Source organism: Ruditapes philippinarum, unplaced genomic scaffold (genome assembly GCF_026571515.1).
Source record: "Ruditapes philippinarum isolate M1 unplaced genomic scaffold, ASM2657151v2 ctg10092_1_1_1_1, whole genome shotgun sequence".
Taxonomy (NCBI): Eukaryota; Metazoa; Mollusca; class Bivalvia; order Venerida; family Veneridae; genus Ruditapes; species Ruditapes philippinarum.
In genome coordinates, this window is record NW_026851521.1 from 111,342 (window position 1) to 130,608 (window position 19,267).

Consider the following 19,267-nt stretch of genomic DNA (forward strand, 5'->3'; position numbering starts at 1 on the left):
TGCGTCGCACTTGAGTATTGTATCTTGCGTGTTAGAGTCTACCAAATGCATTAAACTAAAAAAAACTTGCGACTTTAATTACAGCAGATAGTGATCTTAACATACATACAAGACATACCTAAAATGCCAGTACGTATTTAATGCCCTGCTCCAACTCTCTCCCTATTTACCTTACAACCTCTGTTCCTATAATTCCATATCGGCCCCTTTAATTTCTTATAATTTTACTTAATACATGTCCCTAGGCCCTTGTGTGCTCTCTCCATTTAAGTTCGCTGCCTTCTGGGTGCCCTGCTGGTGTGTCTGCATGTTGTTGGATACTGCCTTCGGTGAACTATGCCTTGCCTTTTGATCAAATATAAAGATAACCCATCAGAATCTAATTACAATATTTTTATCCGCCAGGTACATCTACTTCTTTTCGCCGACAGACAAAATGTTCGATTGGCTAACAGGCTACCATTACTGTAACAAACAACACAAACATAAGACAGAGGCAGAGGTGGAACAATGCAATGAAATTGAATTGCAAAAGTAAGCTTAAGTTTAGTATTTCTCTTAAATATTATGTGCAACATATCTTACATATCTATATTTAATAGCGTTACCACCACAGCGGTACACCGTACCCCAGATATTGCTCTACATTATGAGAACTTTTGTCCCATTTCGCGACTTTGAACGGGGAAAAGGTAAGTACAGGGTTAGTCAATTTAAATTTGTTTGATATAAATTTTATTGAAGATCATTTCTCTAGTCGTTGAAAACCCACAAATGTTAAGAAAAAGATTTGAAATGTAATTAGGAGGTAGAATTCGTTACTTTGCTCACTCTTTTTTTTTACTTTGCTCACGTAATAAACGAAAAACTTGAATCGAATCTATTGAAATGTGACACAGTCGTTACGATGATAAATATTATGTTGTAAATGTTGTATTAACAAAAGAATTTCAAATGACAATACAATGTCAGTTTACTGAGTGTTGCTTTGGAGTTGCTGGCCAATGTCACAAGTATTGGTTTTTAGTGTAACGAGAGTATTGGTTATAAATTTCGAGTAAATGTGCAAAGAGTAATCAGAAAGAATTTACAACATTCAATCTTAAATATGTCTAATTATATAGATATTGACATTATATATGCAAAATATGCAAAATTCGGAGGTACTTTACAGGAATCATCTACGAATAATCCATAAAGAGTGAGATTTCATTCCTGCTCATGAAAAGACAATGGTATCGAACAAAGTCAGCAATTTTCTGTGTTTTACATAAAAGAATGGAAGTCAATTTTGGTCATTACTTTGACAATATTATGTACCTTCATTTATCACAATCAGTAAATAAGCAAAGACATTATTGAAGAAGAACAGTACCCTCGACTATTCGATGTGTTATAAATAATGCAATAATCATTTATGAATTCTAAAAACGTTGATCCTTGTATAGCAACGAGAACTTTGTAAACAGAAAGAACAGTACATGGCAATCTTAAATTAAAGTAGAAAACATGTGCAAATCATTTTTTCTTATTATCGAATGTTCTATGTTTTTTATAACACATCGAATAGTCGAGGGTACTGTTCTTTGTGCTTACAAAGTTCTCGTTGCTATAGAAGGATCAACTTTTTCAGAATTAATAAATGATGATTGCATATCTTACTTTAACACAAAAATGCATTGAAAGAGCCCGGGACATAAAGGGTAAGTGATCACATGCGACGAATGTTTTAAAGAATTTGCAAGGAAAGACAGACTTAAAAGTCACCAAAAGGGAATGCATAGTCCAGAAAGATACTCTAGCGTACGTTGAAATATAGATGGAGGTCATGTTTGAAGAAATACTAACAACTATGTAAACAAGCAATTATCATAGAATTGCAAGCAATTCATAAGTCCCCTACCGGTTAGAACCCAAGCAACATTCTGAAGGGCCATTTGCCATTCAATTATGCCATTGAATGAATGAATGACATGATTGAACTTAAATCTTTTGAGTTCTTAGTTTGTCTGTATCATAGATATGTGTTAAGTTTCCCTGCCTTAAACAACAGATAATCAAAGGTCCAGTATTTTCAGGATGAATAATTATAACTAATGTTTCAGCTTTTCTCTATTCTAAGAAAACTTGTTAGAAAAGTTCTTTAAAACTGATCTCAAAAAGCAGTTTTTATGAATAGAGAGACAGACGCACTGAAGGACACTCTGAAGTGTTTTTTAAACATCCCTGTTACCAAACAAAATATAATATTTTTAAAAGCAAAATTCTTAATGACGAGATAACTTTTGGAATAAAGATGCTAGACTTATGAAAATTGTCATACATGATATGAGGGTAACAAAGAACAATTATTTTAAGTTTAAAGATACCATTTATAGTCACAAAGAAGAAAAGATGAAAAATTAAAAATATATATATAAGAAATAAGACAATTAAAGAATGAAAGAAAATTTCAAAGTTTATGGAGGAGATAATTCTGGAAATATGGATTCTTGATTTATAAAACTTGTCATATTATTATGATGTTGAAGTAAATCCTGAGAGGAATAAAGAAGTTGGAGTAAAACATAAACAATTTAAAGTTCAAGGGGGACATAATTCTGGAAATAGTCTTGCTAGAGTGTTGAACCTTCTCACACATGATTTGAGTGATAAAAAGAAATATATATGTAAAATTTAAAATAGATACATTAAGAAATAAATAAGTTATTGAAAAACAGACATTTTTTCATGAAAATTCTAGGTTCAATGTTTTCGTATTTTGTCCTTGCCCGCGATGCACGATAGTACGATGGTGAAAACGCGATGATATGATGACACGATGATGAAAACACGATGGTACGATGGTGAAATCGCGATGTCGCGATTGTGAATACGATGGTGTTATATCGCATTTTCACCATCGTACCATCGAGTTTTCACCATCGTACCATCGCACTTTCACCATCGTGCTATCGCATTTTCACCATCGTACCATCGCGTTTTCACCATCGTGTCATCGCGCTTTCACCATCGTATCATCGCGTTTTCACCATCGTGCTATCGCAATTTTACCATCGTACCATCCCGTTTTCATCATCACACTATCGTGTTTTTACCATCGTGCCATCGCGTTTTCACCATCGTACCATCTTGCATCGCGGGTACACACTAAATATAAAGTTACGATTGTCCAAACGAAAAACCGTAAAAGTCGATCGTTCTAAAACTTAACCGTTTAGAGAGGTAACGACTGAGGCAATGTCACTTACTTCATTTGCTCCGCCTTTGTTGAAGTTCGGCTCCGCCTTAAATTGTCGCCAAATTTAATATTATGCATCGTATGCTAGCATTTGGTCTTCGTTGACGGGGCGGAAGGGAACCAGAACAACTTTGATTACAAAGCCTAAACCACGCCACTATAAGAGAGGCGGTTCTCCCTCAACAGTTAAGGAAGTTCGCCTAACTCTGCGCACCGGTTATGTGACGACCAGTAAGGGGATATCACTGCAGAACAGTTCGTTCTCAAAATCCTTCGAACATTATGCAATTCGAACCAATATTCAAATGGATATATTCTTGGCACATATTGTCTTGGATTTATTTTAAGTATACCAAACATTTCAATTTTACTTGTTATCCAATTTATTTTGCTTCGTCCAGACGTTTCAATCTTTGTCGCAACAGACAAACACAACAGAATTTCAGACATGGCATTTCTTTGTGAATTTTTGCATTAGGTTCTACTTTTTCACAAAAATATGCTACTTAATTATTAAACAACGAGCACATACCAAGAACATGAAAAAAAATGATTTGTGTTATGCATATTCAACTGTAGTAGAGAACGATTTTCAATGCTGATTGACTGTTCACATCATTTGGCGACGTCTTTGATGTGCAGCATCAAAATTTAACTTGTGTTTGTATGATTTAAAGGACAGGATGCGAGAAACAAGCATAATTAAATGAAAACTTTGACAAAATAGGACAGGCAATGCAATCGTTCGACCATTGTACTCATTAAATTTGGTTCGACAATTGTACTTGTTTTTTTTAAAGATGCACAACTTCGTTATGTTATGCAACTTTACAAAAGATGGAAAAATGTGCACAAAATGTCATAGCCTATTCTGCCCAAAATGCTTTTCTTTTACTGAAAACAAAGTATTTCTAGTACCTGCTCTCCCATTGCACTCATCACACAATACAACGTTTTCGACTTTCAGGCCTTAACAGAGAGAGCTACAAAATAACCAATAACAGAACAGTACGTGGTTTTATAGAAGGGGTCCGTGCGCCCTAGTTTAACATATACATTTAACGTTAACTGTATGCTTACTTTAATTTTACTGTTTTTACCGAGCGTTTAGGCCGTCATATCATGAGCTCATTTTACGATTTTGCTCACGTGATCATCCGCAGTTGGTTCTACTATTCTTCTAAAACACATATTAATATCTCGTTAAAGATCTACATGTATATGATTGCATCAGTGATGTTCTAACCTTACCTTTAAGCGCTTGTAAACATATGATTATATTAAGTGAAGTGACACCTCAATTATTCCGCCGCCTTATAATCACAAGCGTGGTAATTTTACCACGCGTGTGATAATTACACGACACCGGAACTCCTTTTGGGCATGGGACATATTCGAATAATGGTCCCGTTAAATTTATTTCTAACACAGAAATGGTGTTCTGTAGGTAGTGAGAACTTATTATATTTTTCTGTCATTGTAAGTCCTTCTTGTTTGTGTGTAGAAAATGAACATTATTTTGGAGTTTGTACCTGAAACTAAACATTTTGGTAGCTTTGTATGTACTTCCGACTCTCTAAATGCAGGTAAAAAGTTCAAAATCAAGCTTTGACAGTTGGTGCCAAACAAGTTAATAACTTTGGATAAATTTTGGGAAAAATCTCAAAGTATGACAGACAGTTCATTGGTCATTTTTGAAATTGCCATTGATTGCACTGTGTGTTAGTGATATTTTGAAACGAATCGGGCGAATTCTGAAGTATCCTGCACGTTCATTTATTTTTGGAGCAGTGCATGCAAACACTTACTTTGTTCAATACTTGGATAATGCTATGCAAATGGTTATCTGCCTGTGTAACAGAATTTGAAATATTTGGAATTGTGTTTTTATGGCCACACTGAACTACAAAATTGCTCATTTTAGGGCCCCTGACATTAAAAATAAGATGCATTTACCACTTTAGAAAGATTCATTAAACAAATCTGAGCAATATGATTGGAAAGGTCGTTATCGGAACTACACACCATTTCCGAAAGATTCATTTAATTGTTTTACTTATCTTACAATAGCCACATGAGATTCCCATATTTTAGTTTTAAATTTACAATGAAATTTCCAACAATCAAGTCATTGTCCGAATAATAATTGTTTATAGTCAAAATTATTCAGTTCTTCGATTTGTTTATATAGCGCAAATTACATTAGTCGAATTTAATGCATGGGCGTGCAGTACTGTTTTCGCGGATTTGCAGCAGCCAAACTTGTAAATGTTATAATAATATTTAGTTCCAAATTGCAAGAAAAAAAGACATTTTTTCATTCGAATTTCAAGGCTCTTTAACGATTCAATGTTAACATAAACCATTTTATACAAACTTCAAGGCCCTGAAACTATTCAGTGTTAACTTTACCATTTTGAAATTGCATATTGCATATTCGTAGCCGAAATAATAAGGGGTATAACTGTCAACAACATCTGTCCATGACCAAATTAGAAATTGACTTGTATTTTCTTGTAAAATACCAGCACATGCAATAGCAACCTCGGACATACATTTCAAATGAAACTGAAATTTTCTTTTTTTTCTAAGTTCAAGAAGGATAATTCTGTCAAATATCAATGGACCAACACCAGATTCAAATTTGATTTGTATTTTCTTGTTAAAACCGAAACATGCGATTTCAACCATATACATACATTTCCACAAAAATAAGAGTTCTGAAACTAAAAATTGTAAAAAGAAATCCAAGTTCGAGTGGGATGACTTTGTCCAAAATCAAATTCAAACGTGACCTGTTTATTTCTATGATGTATCTTACATCAAAGTTTAAATCTATTAGCATAGATGACAAATTTTCGGGCCGATATTCAAATACTAGTGTTCTGTTTATATTTACTTTAAGAATACAAAATCAACAGAGAATAGATGAGGCGTACTTGGAGATAAAGACACAAGATGACCAAAATGAAGCAAAGATAAAAGACTTGGAGAAAGAGATGAAACAGAAAGACATGCAATTGGAAAGGATTAGACTTGAGCTGAAGCAAACTGAGGAAAATCGAAGACGTGAAAAGGACGAGTAAGTATTGAAAATGAAGGTGGCTGCTGACAGGTATTATACTGTTTAATTAGAACATTGCTAGGTTAGAAATTTAAAATAAAAAATCTCCAATTGACGAAAAATACGTTTCTGTTAACGATATATGTAAACAGCATATGCATTTGTATTCGTTATACTAAAACTTGTAAGTTCTGATATATATATATATATAGTTAAACTTAAAAAATATTTTCTTCTGCAATAACAAATGTTTGAGTTTAGATATTAAGATATTTGGCTTAAAACGTTATGTTGAGGACCTGTATCAAGTTTGTTCAAATTATTGTTTTGGGATTAAAAAAATGGCCATGCCGGGTGTCATTGATTTTCATTATCTACCTTCTCTAAAATGTCATGACTAAAACTAAGATATTTGGCTTGAAGCTTTATCATATTATTTAATAAAAAAACATATAATTAAATGAATAACTCAAACTATCAAAATAGCAATAGGCGAAATTTCCTGCATTTTCCCGTCGCTGCGTTTGACTTACGTGAAAAATAACAATTTTCTGTACGTACAACACATCATGACATAGACTGCCACAACATTAACTTTACGAGTATTAGATATTTATTTTGACCAATTATGAAGAAGGGAAACAAACAAAGGATTTTATTTTTCTTGATTGACTCATATATTCCTAGAAAGTAATTTTTGAACACATGTGTAAAGGTGAAAACATAATATAACAGTTGATTTTTATCATACAACTGTCCGATGTTTAGTCTGTATTTTATTTAACAAAGGTAGATGCATGTATATGTTTACAAAATGCCTATGTATGGATATATTTTCATAATTTATATTTTCGTTCATATTAATTTATATTAGTTTTCATATGTGACAAATTTCAAATGTTAATCAAAATATCCTTTCTTAACATTTGCCAAGCCACAAAAATGTATTTGTCATTTCCCATAGTTAAATGTACAATGTATTATTAATGTTATTTTCATCGATGTTTCAGTATAAAATGTTTCCGCTATTTATTGAATTGATAGTTTTAGTGAATGTATAATATAATACGTTTTATCTCGTGTATAATAAATTTAAGAAATTTAACCATTTCAAAAGCATACCAGCAAAATGGATCCACATTAAGAATTTTCGAAACGTTGATAATCTATCGGACAAGTTTAATAATTCATAATGTTAAACTATTAAATTTGTTTTATACTGCAAAAATAAACGTTGGAATTTTTACATAAATATTTATATGGTGAAGACTTTTAAATGGTAGTTTTGTCCAATAAGTCGGCCATGATTCAACCACACGAACTGAAATACCACGTTATTGTAGAAAATTCCGAATAAATTGCATACAATGTAGATAACGGAACTTGGGCTCTCTATAGTGATTCTGTTTTTCTCTATTTCATGGTCACATCCATGTAATTTGTGCCGTGTGGCGGCTTTAAAAGTCTCCCCGTACATTTAATCAATGATGTTATATTTTCGATCTTTGAAGATCGTTCAACACGACATTATTGTTGTGTATACATTTTAGATGGTATTTTAGTTTCTTATATTTGGCCTTTTTCAATTTGGGTTGTTCCAGTATTCCTACTTCAGTATTGTATAATCACCCTTAGGATATGCTGCCTGCCTTTTACCTGGGTTGAAGTATGCGATCTTATTGGACGAGCCAAAATGGACGTCCAATCAGATCGCGTATAACACACAGGTATCAGAATCCAAAATGGCAGCGACAAGTCAAAAAATACTGTGAAACAGAAAAAAAATCGGAATGATATTGGACATGAAATAGGTAAGATGCGGAATTCTAGTTCTTTTCATTGATGTTAATGAATGATGCAGCGAAATCTCGCCGGAATGCGCCTCAGTCGCCGAAACGACGATTTCCCGTGTTCCACATTGTTTGGCAAATGAACATATGGTAGGCTTTTCACATTGCTTTAACTATAATTTTGAAATTAGTGGAATTTTTTTTATACAATTTCATCGGTAGTTTTGTAATTTGTACATTATGGTAAGCCTTAGAGTGTTGAATTATTTTTTCAGGATTGTAGTAGGGGTCCAGGGGCAGATAGGGGTGGGGTGTCCAAACACTGATATTGCATTTATGCTCAATTGTGTTTGATGATTTGTTTATTTTACATAATTATATATATACTTTAGATAAGCCACCAGGGACTTTTGAAATTATATGATGAATTAATTTTCCAATTTTAGAGCGAAGACTAAACTTGAAACATTGCAAGTGACATTGAAGCATGAAGAAAAAATGCGGAAATTGGAATTAGAAGAGAAAAGAAAGTAAGAAAAACCGTACAGTATTTCGAAACGAAACTTCATTTTATTATATATAATTTCATTTATATCAATAATAATTCAGAACAGAAATTCAAAAAAAAAATATTACAAAAATATTCTATCTAGAAATACTTTTTTCTTGGGAGATTAAAAGATTATGAAAGTTCTTTTATAAATCTAAAGACAGTAAAACTATTTTATTTCCGACATAATCTTATGATCGATGCAAGATAGAGTTGGAACATAGAATGCATATGTTGTATGGAAACAGAATGATATGAATCGGAATAAAATATTATGCATCTATATTAAGTAGGATTTTGACCGTTTAGCAATGTTTCGCAATAGTCGCTTTTTCAATTCAGACAACAATATTTGCAACAGATATATATCTTTTTACGCTTTATTTGCAATAGAATTTTACTAAACAATAACATATATTTAATATTTAATGACTTTAATGATTTAAAGGACAAAAGTTTCATAATATCTGTACCATTAACAATTTGTTTCGAAATATGAGGAGGAACGTTTAATCAGGCGACATTAATGCTGTTTCAGAGTTAGACAATAAGACAGAATGAAAAAACAATGAATCAAGAGTTTCATTTACAAATTAATTGAGAATGCGTGAATAGAAATAAATCACAAATAAAATTATGTTCACTTGGCATTCATTCAAATGACAATAATAAGTCAATTAGATTAAAAAGATCAATGCTCCGTTTGATGAAAGTTGAGACCAATATCATGTGTGAAAAAATTCAGCTTATTTAGTTCCGCCCATTGTTTTCTCGTTTAGGGCACACGCTTTTTATTACTTGGGGACCATACGCCGCTTTTCATGGAATGGCACGGAAGTGCCACATTGAAGGTTCCATGATAACCGCCGTATGAACACATCTGCGGATGTTTCTAAATTCAAAATTTTATTATTTCATGTTTAAATGTTGAATTCTGCTTAAGCCGGTGCTAGGGGGCGTGGACGGTAACTTGCACTTTCCAGTACCGTCCATGAACAGGCTCAATCAAACCGAGCCTGCAACATTTTCAATTTGGCCGTGTTGGGCTTTCTTTAGGGATTCTGTATTTATCTATTGTTTGGGCGCTCCGTTTTTCCACAATGATTTTGCTAATATATTTTAATTTTATTTCGGAGTAAATTTTTTAATAACATTTAAAAGTATTTCTGTTTTTAAATGTCGCAGCTGAGTTATGTAAGAAATTCAAATTTGATGTTTTGTGGAGTTTCCTTCACAGTTTCTTACCATTTGTCTTGTCTAAATGATTGTTTTACATTCCAATATATATAACGATCATTGATGCTTAGTTGGCTAAGTTGGTGGGTTTATATCTGTTTGATGATTAATTTATTTTATATATAATTATGTATGCTATCCCTCATGTACAGACTCAATCAAACCGAGTCTGCAGTTCTCTTGTAATTTTGTTAAGATTAATGCTTCCGAGGGATCACTTTGTTGCCAGATTTTTATACTTTACAACAGCAGGTGTCAAGTGCTGTGTGGCAGCTGTAAAAGGTTGCCCCGTACTTCACTTCAATGCTGTTATATTTTTCTGGTTCATCGAGATCATTGATGCCAGCACTATTAAGTGTTGAGAATTTAGAACCGCTTAAGCCGGTGCTAGGGGCGTGAGGGATGTTGCACTTTACATTATCCATCATGTACAGACTCAATCAAACCGCGTCTGCAGTTCTCTTGTAATTTTGTTGTGATTAATGCTTCCGAGGGATCACTTTGTTTCCAGATTTAATTAATGTACTTTTAAAACTGTATAATGAATAAAACAAATTTCAAATTTAGGGCGATGTCTGAACTAAAAACATTGGAAGAGAAATTGAAGCATGAAGAAAAAATGCGGAAATTGGAATTAGAAGAGAAAAGAAAGTAAGGAAAACCGTACGGTATTTAAAACGAAACTTCATTTTATTATCCCCCCTTTCAAAGAAATGGGGGTATATTGCTTTGCATCTGTTTGTCGGTCGGTCCGTCCGTCCGTCTGTAGACCATATGGTTTTCAATCAATAACTAAAGAACGCTTAATTCTAGGAACTTCAAACATAGTATGATGATTGTTCATGAACAGTAGATAGCCCCTGTTCATTTCAGGGTCAAGGGTCAAAGGTCAATGTCACATTGACCTTGTAGGTAAAAACGGTTTCCGATCAATAACTAAAGAATGCTTATGCCTAGGAACTTGAAATAATGATTGTTCATGACCAGTAGATGATTCCTATTGATTTTGGGGTCAAGGGATCAAAGGTCAAGGTCACATGAGCCTTGTTGGTAAAAACGATTTCCGATTAATGGCTAAAAAATGCTTAGGCCTATGAACTTAAAACTTAGTATGGTGATTAGATATGACCAGTAAGTTACCCCTATAAATGTTGGGGTTAATGGATCGAAGGTCAAGGTCACATTGACTTTGCAGATAACAACGGTTTTCGATCAATAACTTGACAACCCATTGGCCTTTGTCCCTCAAACTTCGTAGGTGCATTGGTCCTGGCAAATAGATGACTCCTTTTGATTTTGGAGACAAAAAGGTTAAAACTCAAGGTTACATTGACCTTGTATGTCAAAACAGTTTCCGATCAATAATTGGGAAAAACAAGGACCCTTGATCTTCAAACTTCACAGATGCATTGCTTTTGGCTGTAGATGAGCCCTTTGATTTTGAGGTCATATTGACTTTGTAGGTAAAATCTGTTTCCGATCAATAACTTGACAAGCCATCGACAGTCGGTCCTCAAACTTTGTAGATACATTAGTCTTGGCAAGTAAATGCCCCTATTGATTTTGGGGTCAAGGGGTCAAAGGTCAAGCTCATACTGACATTGTAGGTAAAATAGTTTTTTGATCAATAACTTGACAAGCCATTGGCCTTTGGGCCTCAAACTTCGTAGGTGCATTGGTCTTGTATGTCACAATAGTTTCCTATCAATAATTGGACAACCCATGGACCTTTGACCTTCAAACTTCACATATGCATTTCTTTTGGTCAGAAGATGACCTCAATAGATTTTTGGGGTGAATGGGTCAGAGATCGAGATCACATTGACCTTATAGGTTATAGGTTACTCTTTCTGATTAATATCTCAACAACTCATCGGCCCTTTACCTTTAAATTCCATATTTAATGATTTAAAGGACAAACATTTCATAATATCTGTATCATTGAACGGTTTAACAATTTGTTTCGGAAAATGAGAAAAAACGTTTAACGAGGCGACATTAATGCTGTTTCAGATTTAGACTATAGGAGAGAACGAAAAGAACAGTTTCATTTACAAATTATTTGATAATGCGTATTTGGAAAATAGAAATAAATCACAAATGAAATTATGTTCACTTGGCATTCGAATGACAAAACCAGTTATATTTTATGCAAGACTTTTTTCCCAAATTTATATTTGAATTTCTTATAAATAATTTGTGTATTGTTCGTAATGGTTATCAGATTGCAAATGAAACCATACATGATGTAAACAAAATAAAATGTAAGATCTTTACGAATGATGCTGATAACAAAAGGTCGGAAATGAAAGAGAAAAAGGCCTATCCAAACAAAATATATGGTACAAAGACAAATATATTAAAGCCAAAAGCAAAAATATCTTGAATACAATGAGAAAGATGGTGACTTATTTACAGTTTCATAAAGATACTCAAAATGAGTGCTTCAAATAGATGTGAGTAAAAGAAGTATTATCTTAAAACAATGAAAAATAGTAAAACAAAGAAACTCACAAATCATTCGTATAAAAATATAATATAAAGGTTTGTATCTGTTAAGATTATGGATAATAATGGATATGGAGTTTAAACATTGTGAAACTATTGGATTTTATCATATCGTTTGAGATGCCATAACACATAGCTACATTTACACTATTAAAAAATCATACTGATAGCTTGAATGAACTATCTTTGATGTATTAAAAAAAAAGAAAAAAAATGGAACAAGATGCAATTAATTGAAAATACCTTTGCCAGAGTATTGAACACAATTGTTTTTATTCGGGTTGTAGAATTAATATTTCGTATTTAATCACAGTAGACAAAGCATTATTTGCAAATATATGTAAATCTGTCTTTTTACACGAACACAATTCACATATGTATAAAAAGAAACTAAAAATAGGTGTAAGCCAAGGGCTAGGGACAACCACATTTTATCTAAATTGATATTTAAAAGATTTGTTTAAGAAATCCACACGCACGCACGCACGCAAGCATATTCATAAGCACGCACACGCGCGCACACCAACACACACACATATGCACGCACACACACACGCGCGCGCGCACACACACGCGCACACACACACACAAACACTGTACCACGGACATTGTACATATGACAGAAAATTATTTCATTTTGGATTTGAACATATTAAACTATAAAGATGTTACGTTTATATTCATCAAATAATTTAGATTTTGATATATAGCGTTGAGTTTCATTTAGAAATGATGTGTGAACAACAATGGAATAAGAAAAAATACCGTCTCCTATAAGACAGTTTGGTACATTATAAACATATTTGATATAAGAAATCATTTGAATGTAGCTAGATTTATAAGTATAATTTTGTTGTTAGAAGAAATGGTCTAGTTTAACATATTTCCTTATGTTAAAGTAGCATGGCAATCAAAGCAAAATTGTATTCGTCTTCTATATATTCATAGTATTACAACTTAAACCATATGTTTAACTTCCTAGAATTATATTTTGCCAAAATTCTCGTGATGTAAAATCTAAGATCCGTAGGTAATATAAAAGCTTAGAACAGAAATATTTTCTACAGATGAATGCCATATTTGAATATTCAATGTAATTATCAATAAAAATTCGTTTAATTATTTTTGGAAATAATTTACTAGATTTATGGCGAAGTTTACGTTAGCCTACAACATACTGGGAATAAAACTGAATAGGAGTTACAACATCTTTCACATGATTTTTTTTTTGCCATACAAATGATTAATGATTCGTAATAGTTTCCCTTATTCATTTTCATACATTCTGAATTTCTACAAATCAATAAACCTTCCATACGAGTAAATAATGTTGTATAACAGATTGAAGAATAAACATTGCATCTCCCCATAAAACCAAATATTGGCAATCAGAAATAAATGAATATTTATCAAAAAAATATTATCGACTCAATTACAAAATATGACAATACGTAAAAAGCTTTGACACAAACAGCCAACGATAATTATTTACTAATTTCGGGTCGCCTTTTTATATACGGGACAATCATACCCTCCTCCGTCCATTTACCTGGAAAAACCCAGAATCTAAAATGACAATAAAAATCTTACTTAACTTTTTGTAGAACTAACCTAAATAGTTTTATTTACTTTTCCACAAACCCATAACTCATTTATTGACACCAAACTTTAATTCTAGACTCCAATAAATTCTTATCAAAACCATCTGATTTTGTACCACTTGATACACGGCAAATCTGTAATGGTTGCTAATACTATCACAGCCAAATATTTTATATATACCACATTTATTTGGAAATCATACTCGACTTATCGATTTATTGATATATTCTTAAAATTAAAGTAGAAGTTTTATCAAGTAAAAGAAAGGGAACCGAAGGCGTATTAAGCAGTTAAAATGTTTTGTTTCTCTTTTAATTTTTGTACACATGTTCAGTAAAATGAAACAAAAACAAAATAAAAAGCTTGAAATCATTGTTAACTTTTACGTTAATGCATTGAAGACTATTACATATGTAATACTAGTATATTATGTTTTAGTACATTAACAAGTATTTGTCCTCGATAGTGTTAGATTTCAATTTACATTGTACAACTTGAAAAAGATTCACTCTAAATATTAAAGCAAAACTAACGGTTTGTAATTTAGATTTCAGCTAATTAATATAAGATACAACTATAGCATAGACATGTATACGAGTATATAACATATCAGTACAAATGAACTTCAGTGAATACTTTTAAAAAAATTGAAGTAAATACCATTTGATAGTCGTATTGATGCTGTTGAAGAAATTATTTGAGATTTTAGCTTTAAAATTTAGTAGATATGTATATCATACAGATTTTTAAATACACAGAAATTTTCATCTTTATGCAGTTTATCATTAAAAGGTTGTGCAGTTCAAAATTTCAAATGCGATTTTCTAAAAATTTCAAAACAATAGCATAAGGGTTTGTAGAATTAAGCCAATGATTTGTTCTTAATGAATACATTTAAAATAAACTTAGATTATTTTCTTGTTACATTTTCGTTTTTTGATGTCAACAATTAAAATTAGTGCAGGAAAATTTGGTCTTTTTAAAAATATTTCTTTGTTAGTTATTTTCTCAAAACATCTTTCATGGGATATTCTAATAAAACATGAAATTTACCTTCTTATTTAGAGCAAATATTACATTCTCATTAGAAGGAATTGCTTCCATATTTTACCATCTACAAGTTTCTACTATTGATCTATGTATTAAGCCATTCACCAGTTTTGTTTTTATCTCTTAGTCTAATTCATGGTCATACAAAGTTTAAAATTCATAAGCATACATATTAATACAACAAATAGACTACCAATAAAAGGTTATTTTAACACACAATATTAGTCTTATTAAAAAATACATCAAGTTATAAATAAAAGCTACCTGCATAGTAAGGACAGAATAAAATCTAAATAAATGAAAAAAAATATAGCTTTTTACATAGTAAAAATCAAGTTTTAGTAGCATTTTTTATTTTCAACTGACTTAAAAATAAAAAGTCGGTAAAAAACGTAGAGCTATCAAACATAAAAACATTACAATATAAATAAAAATAATTTACATCAGAAACTTTAAATGAGTAAAAAATGTTATAGGTAGGGAGTAAATTATATACAATACATTATTTACATAAGTAAGATTGGCAACGTTGAAGAATATTAAAACTGGTTTTGGCACATTTAGAACTAGTTGATTATCTATACTAAATTTTATTTTCTTGTTGCAATAAAGTTTGACTTATTTGCGTTCGTTTATCAACCAAAATAGTAAATTTTGCCATTTTACCTGCTTCACAATACTTATTGGCAAGTTAATGTATTCACACAACTAAGGTTCATCCCTTCACTTTTTATGTTATTTTAATGTCACCAACTTTATATGAATCAGCACTAAATTTTGACATAAGATTTGATTTTTAAAATATTTTTCATTACAGTGCAGAGTTCGCACTCGAAAAACTACGAGGGAAAATGGAACACGAAGAGAATATGCGGAGGATGGATTTAGAGGAGAAGAAAATGTAAGAAATTCTGTTTATTTTTATATTTGAAGATGAATAGACTTTGTCCTAAAACCATGTTAAATTCAGAGCACGTATTTATTCAAGCACTTTTTAATATTTAATGGTTAATTTAAGAAATGTTGCACATATTAATAATCCCTATGTACATACTCAAACCGAGTTTGCAATTTTCGTGTTATTTTGTTGTGATGAATGCATCCGAGGATCACCCTTTCTCCAGATATGTTTACTCTTATATTAATATTTTACTTTTAATTTGACAGCACGCCAAAACTGAGTTTCGTCAAAAGAGCAATTATCAATTAATTAGCATTTATGCTGAAAGATAGTTTCCGAAAGCGAGTAAGCGTGTTCATAAATAATTTGAAAATATAATGTTTATTTCAGACACTCAAAAGTTTGCACTGTGCTTTAGCAACGACAGGGATCACGACATTTGTATGCTACTGAAAAAAAGTGTTGAACAATATATTCTTTTTCTGAATGACAGAATATTGCGTGAAATTATAGACATGTACATGTTAGTTTTGTCCGACAATTTTACATTCTATATTAAGCATCTTCGTATATTTTTATTTTTTTGTTGGAAAAACAATTTTGTGTTGTTTCAAACAAAGTATTTCAAACATTTTATCTTGCTTAGTGCATAGTTTCACTGTTAAGCCTTCTTCGGTATAGCGTCCGTCAGTGATGTTCGTTTCTAAAAAAAAATCGTGCCCTTTACTTAATTACATGTAGAGAGCAGGCCGATAGATAAGAGGTTTACTAATTGTTTATAATATTATATTTTATGGAAAACGAATTTTATTTTCCACCTGAAATCTTCTGATTTGACAATTGTATGAACGAGTTTTCTAAAAATAACATATTCAACCTTTAGAAAAGTTGAAAGCCTCTTTACATATTTAGTGTTAACTAACGCATATAAAATTGTATATGCCTACTTGAAATTTATTACAGTTACAAAGAACAATAATAATAATAATGATGCTTATGATTAGAGGTACAATTATAATATTTCTATCAGGTATAACGTGCATTTCGTATTTGGCTCGACTTCCGTCCTATATTTAGATCAAGTTGATCATTTGAAATATTATTTGTCCGCGAGAAACAAAATATAATATTCTTCTTCATCAACACATAAATTCTCATTTTTTTTATTTTAAAGGTCCATTGTGCAAAGAAATTTTATTATATTTATTTCAATTTTTTTTTCTATTTTTGGTATTTTGTTACAGATTCCAAAACATGCTCATTTGCCGTATAGATAAACTATCTTCCCTCCTTTTGCTTTGTTTCCAATTTATATAATTTAAGTGAATTAGTATTTTGTATGGAAGTCAAACTACTTCTTAGTTTACATTTTGTTACCTTTACCTCATGCACATTCAGCGCTACTTTCTATAGCTGTTTAACATCTGACATACTCTAAATCTGTTATTGAAACATTATTCAACACATATTTGACATATTTAAAGAATTTGATAAATAGGAATTTCTGAGGCATAATGTGTCTTTAAGACACTTTTTCTGCTAAATCCACAACAAGTTGTACGCTTCTGACTAATAACTACTCAAATGAAATACATGCAATTTACGGAGCGCACAAAAAATGAACAATTCAAATTTAATGACTTTGTTGTAAACTGCAGAATATAATCAGGACAATAAAAAGGGTTCATTTCAATGGACCATTCTTCAGACAAAACAATTACAGTCAGCAAGTTGATAAAGCAGACTACTGAAATATTTTAACTTGCTAATTTCTTCACTTTTCAAACATCACTTGGAGAGTTAACTTGTTAGCCGCATGTTTTTTGTTTGGTTGTTTTTCTATAAGATGTAGACTGAGCGAATGGAAAGATACAGATTGCAGGAGTCAAATATGATCCGGGACATACCCAATGATTATGCATATGTTTTGAAAACTACATTGTTCGTATGTCCCATCAGCAACTTATGCCATGGATATATGATACACAAACGTTAGATTTTGTTATCGCGTGACCAAAAACAAAGAACTAAATAAAACAAAACAAACTTGTTTTGACATTAACGTATGCTTTTGAACGCCATTGCACAAATATGGACATTAAGCTCGTGAAAATGTTGTGACATGGACCGAACAATAAATCTTATACTCTGTCGTTTCTCAATAAACATGAAAGCACAAAGGAAAATACACAATGTTTCTACTTTGACTTTGGTTCACGAAATTTGTATAATTTGTTGTGTATGTGTAAATCACCTGTTTAACTTGATAACGCTTACATTAAAATACATTATAATCATTTGATAACGAAGATATTAGTGTTTGCTTTCTCTTCTTAACTATATATTTTACATCTTCCATTAGAAACATTCAAGTCATTAACTCATATCGCTGTGTGGAAGTACATCCTTGTAGTTACTCCGAGTAATATATCCAGTTTTTGAGTCCATTAATGCATTCTTGCACATTTAATATACTGATGTAGAATTATATTTCAAACTGAACATAACGGTTAATCAATGCAATTTATAACCCTTTACCTCATATATACGCGAAACAACGCACTTTCGACCCCCCCCCCTTTTTTTAGGCCTCAAATAGTGAAAAAATGTCCTATTTGGGCCCCAAACACATGTTTTCGTTTGAGAAATGTTGATTTTTGGCAATTTTGAGATGTCCCCTCGTTGCCATGGTAACAGGAAATTTAAGACTGAGCATGTCGTTGCAAAGGAAATGGTCCAGTCAACATTTATGCCAAGTTTGATTAGTATTGAAGCATTTTTCATAGTTTTATAGCAGTTTGAACTTGTAACAGGAGACTTTTCAGTGAAAACGGTCATTTTTCACAATATGCTCATGGGGGAAATGCCATGCCATTCTAAGTTAATTAGTGTTCATTCCTGCTGTTCTACAGAAAATAGAAACTTCGACGGGAGCGATAGCAACAGAATAATGTTTCTAAATTCTGTAGAATAGCACGGATGAATACTAATGTATTTAGTGTCAAACTTTATTTGGCCTCATAATCACTCACGTTATAACGTCACTGTGTCGTTCTATGAAGTACTATGAAAAATAGAAGTCGAGTATAAACGGAATTCGATATAGTATCGACTTTTGTTCTTCTATGAAAATTAACGAACAGAAATACAGCGTTGTCATTGAATAACAGATCAAGTTGGTCACTAAGGTCATTTGGCTTTCAACATTAAAATATTTAAAACCATTGATTTAAAACAGTCACTTAATATACGTCAATGATAACGCACCAACAAGAAAAGTCTACTAATCTGAGAGTATATATAACTGTGTAAAGTTCTGAGAAGA

The 19,267-nt window shown here is 31.8% G+C and overlaps 1 protein-coding gene across 1 annotated transcript; it reads left to right on the forward strand.

Annotated features, from left to right (window-relative positions):
- Window positions 1–410: 410 nt before the first annotated feature.
- On the forward strand, window positions 411–17,573 carry LOC132736084 (uncharacterized). The gene is made up of 6 exons (XM_060723197.1): window positions 411–534; window positions 6,147–6,323; window positions 8,542–8,625; window positions 10,449–10,532; window positions 15,859–15,942; window positions 16,333–17,573. Exons 1-6 carry the CDS (start codon window positions 437–439, stop codon window positions 16,358–16,360), a joined length of 555 nt encoding a protein of 184 aa, XP_060579180.1. The 5' UTR covers window positions 411–436; the 3' UTR covers window positions 16,361–17,573.
- The last annotated feature ends 1,694 nt before the right edge of the window (window positions 17,574–19,267 follow it).

What these genes read in the sequence shown, in the direction of transcription:
- LOC132736084 (XM_060723197.1), top strand. Translation starts at nt 437, where the DNA reads ATGTTCGATTGGCTAACAGGCTACCATTACTGTAACAAACAACACAAA. An exon ending in GAATTAGAAGAGAAAAGAAA is followed by an intron (nt 8,626 to 10,448) that starts GTAAGAAAAACC and finishes TTTCAAATTTAG; the next exon opens with GGCGATGTCTGAACTAAAAA. An exon ending in GAATTAGAAGAGAAAAGAAA is followed by an intron (nt 10,533 to 15,858) that starts GTAAGGAAAACC and finishes TTTTCATTACAG; the next exon opens with TGCAGAGTTCGCACTCGAAA.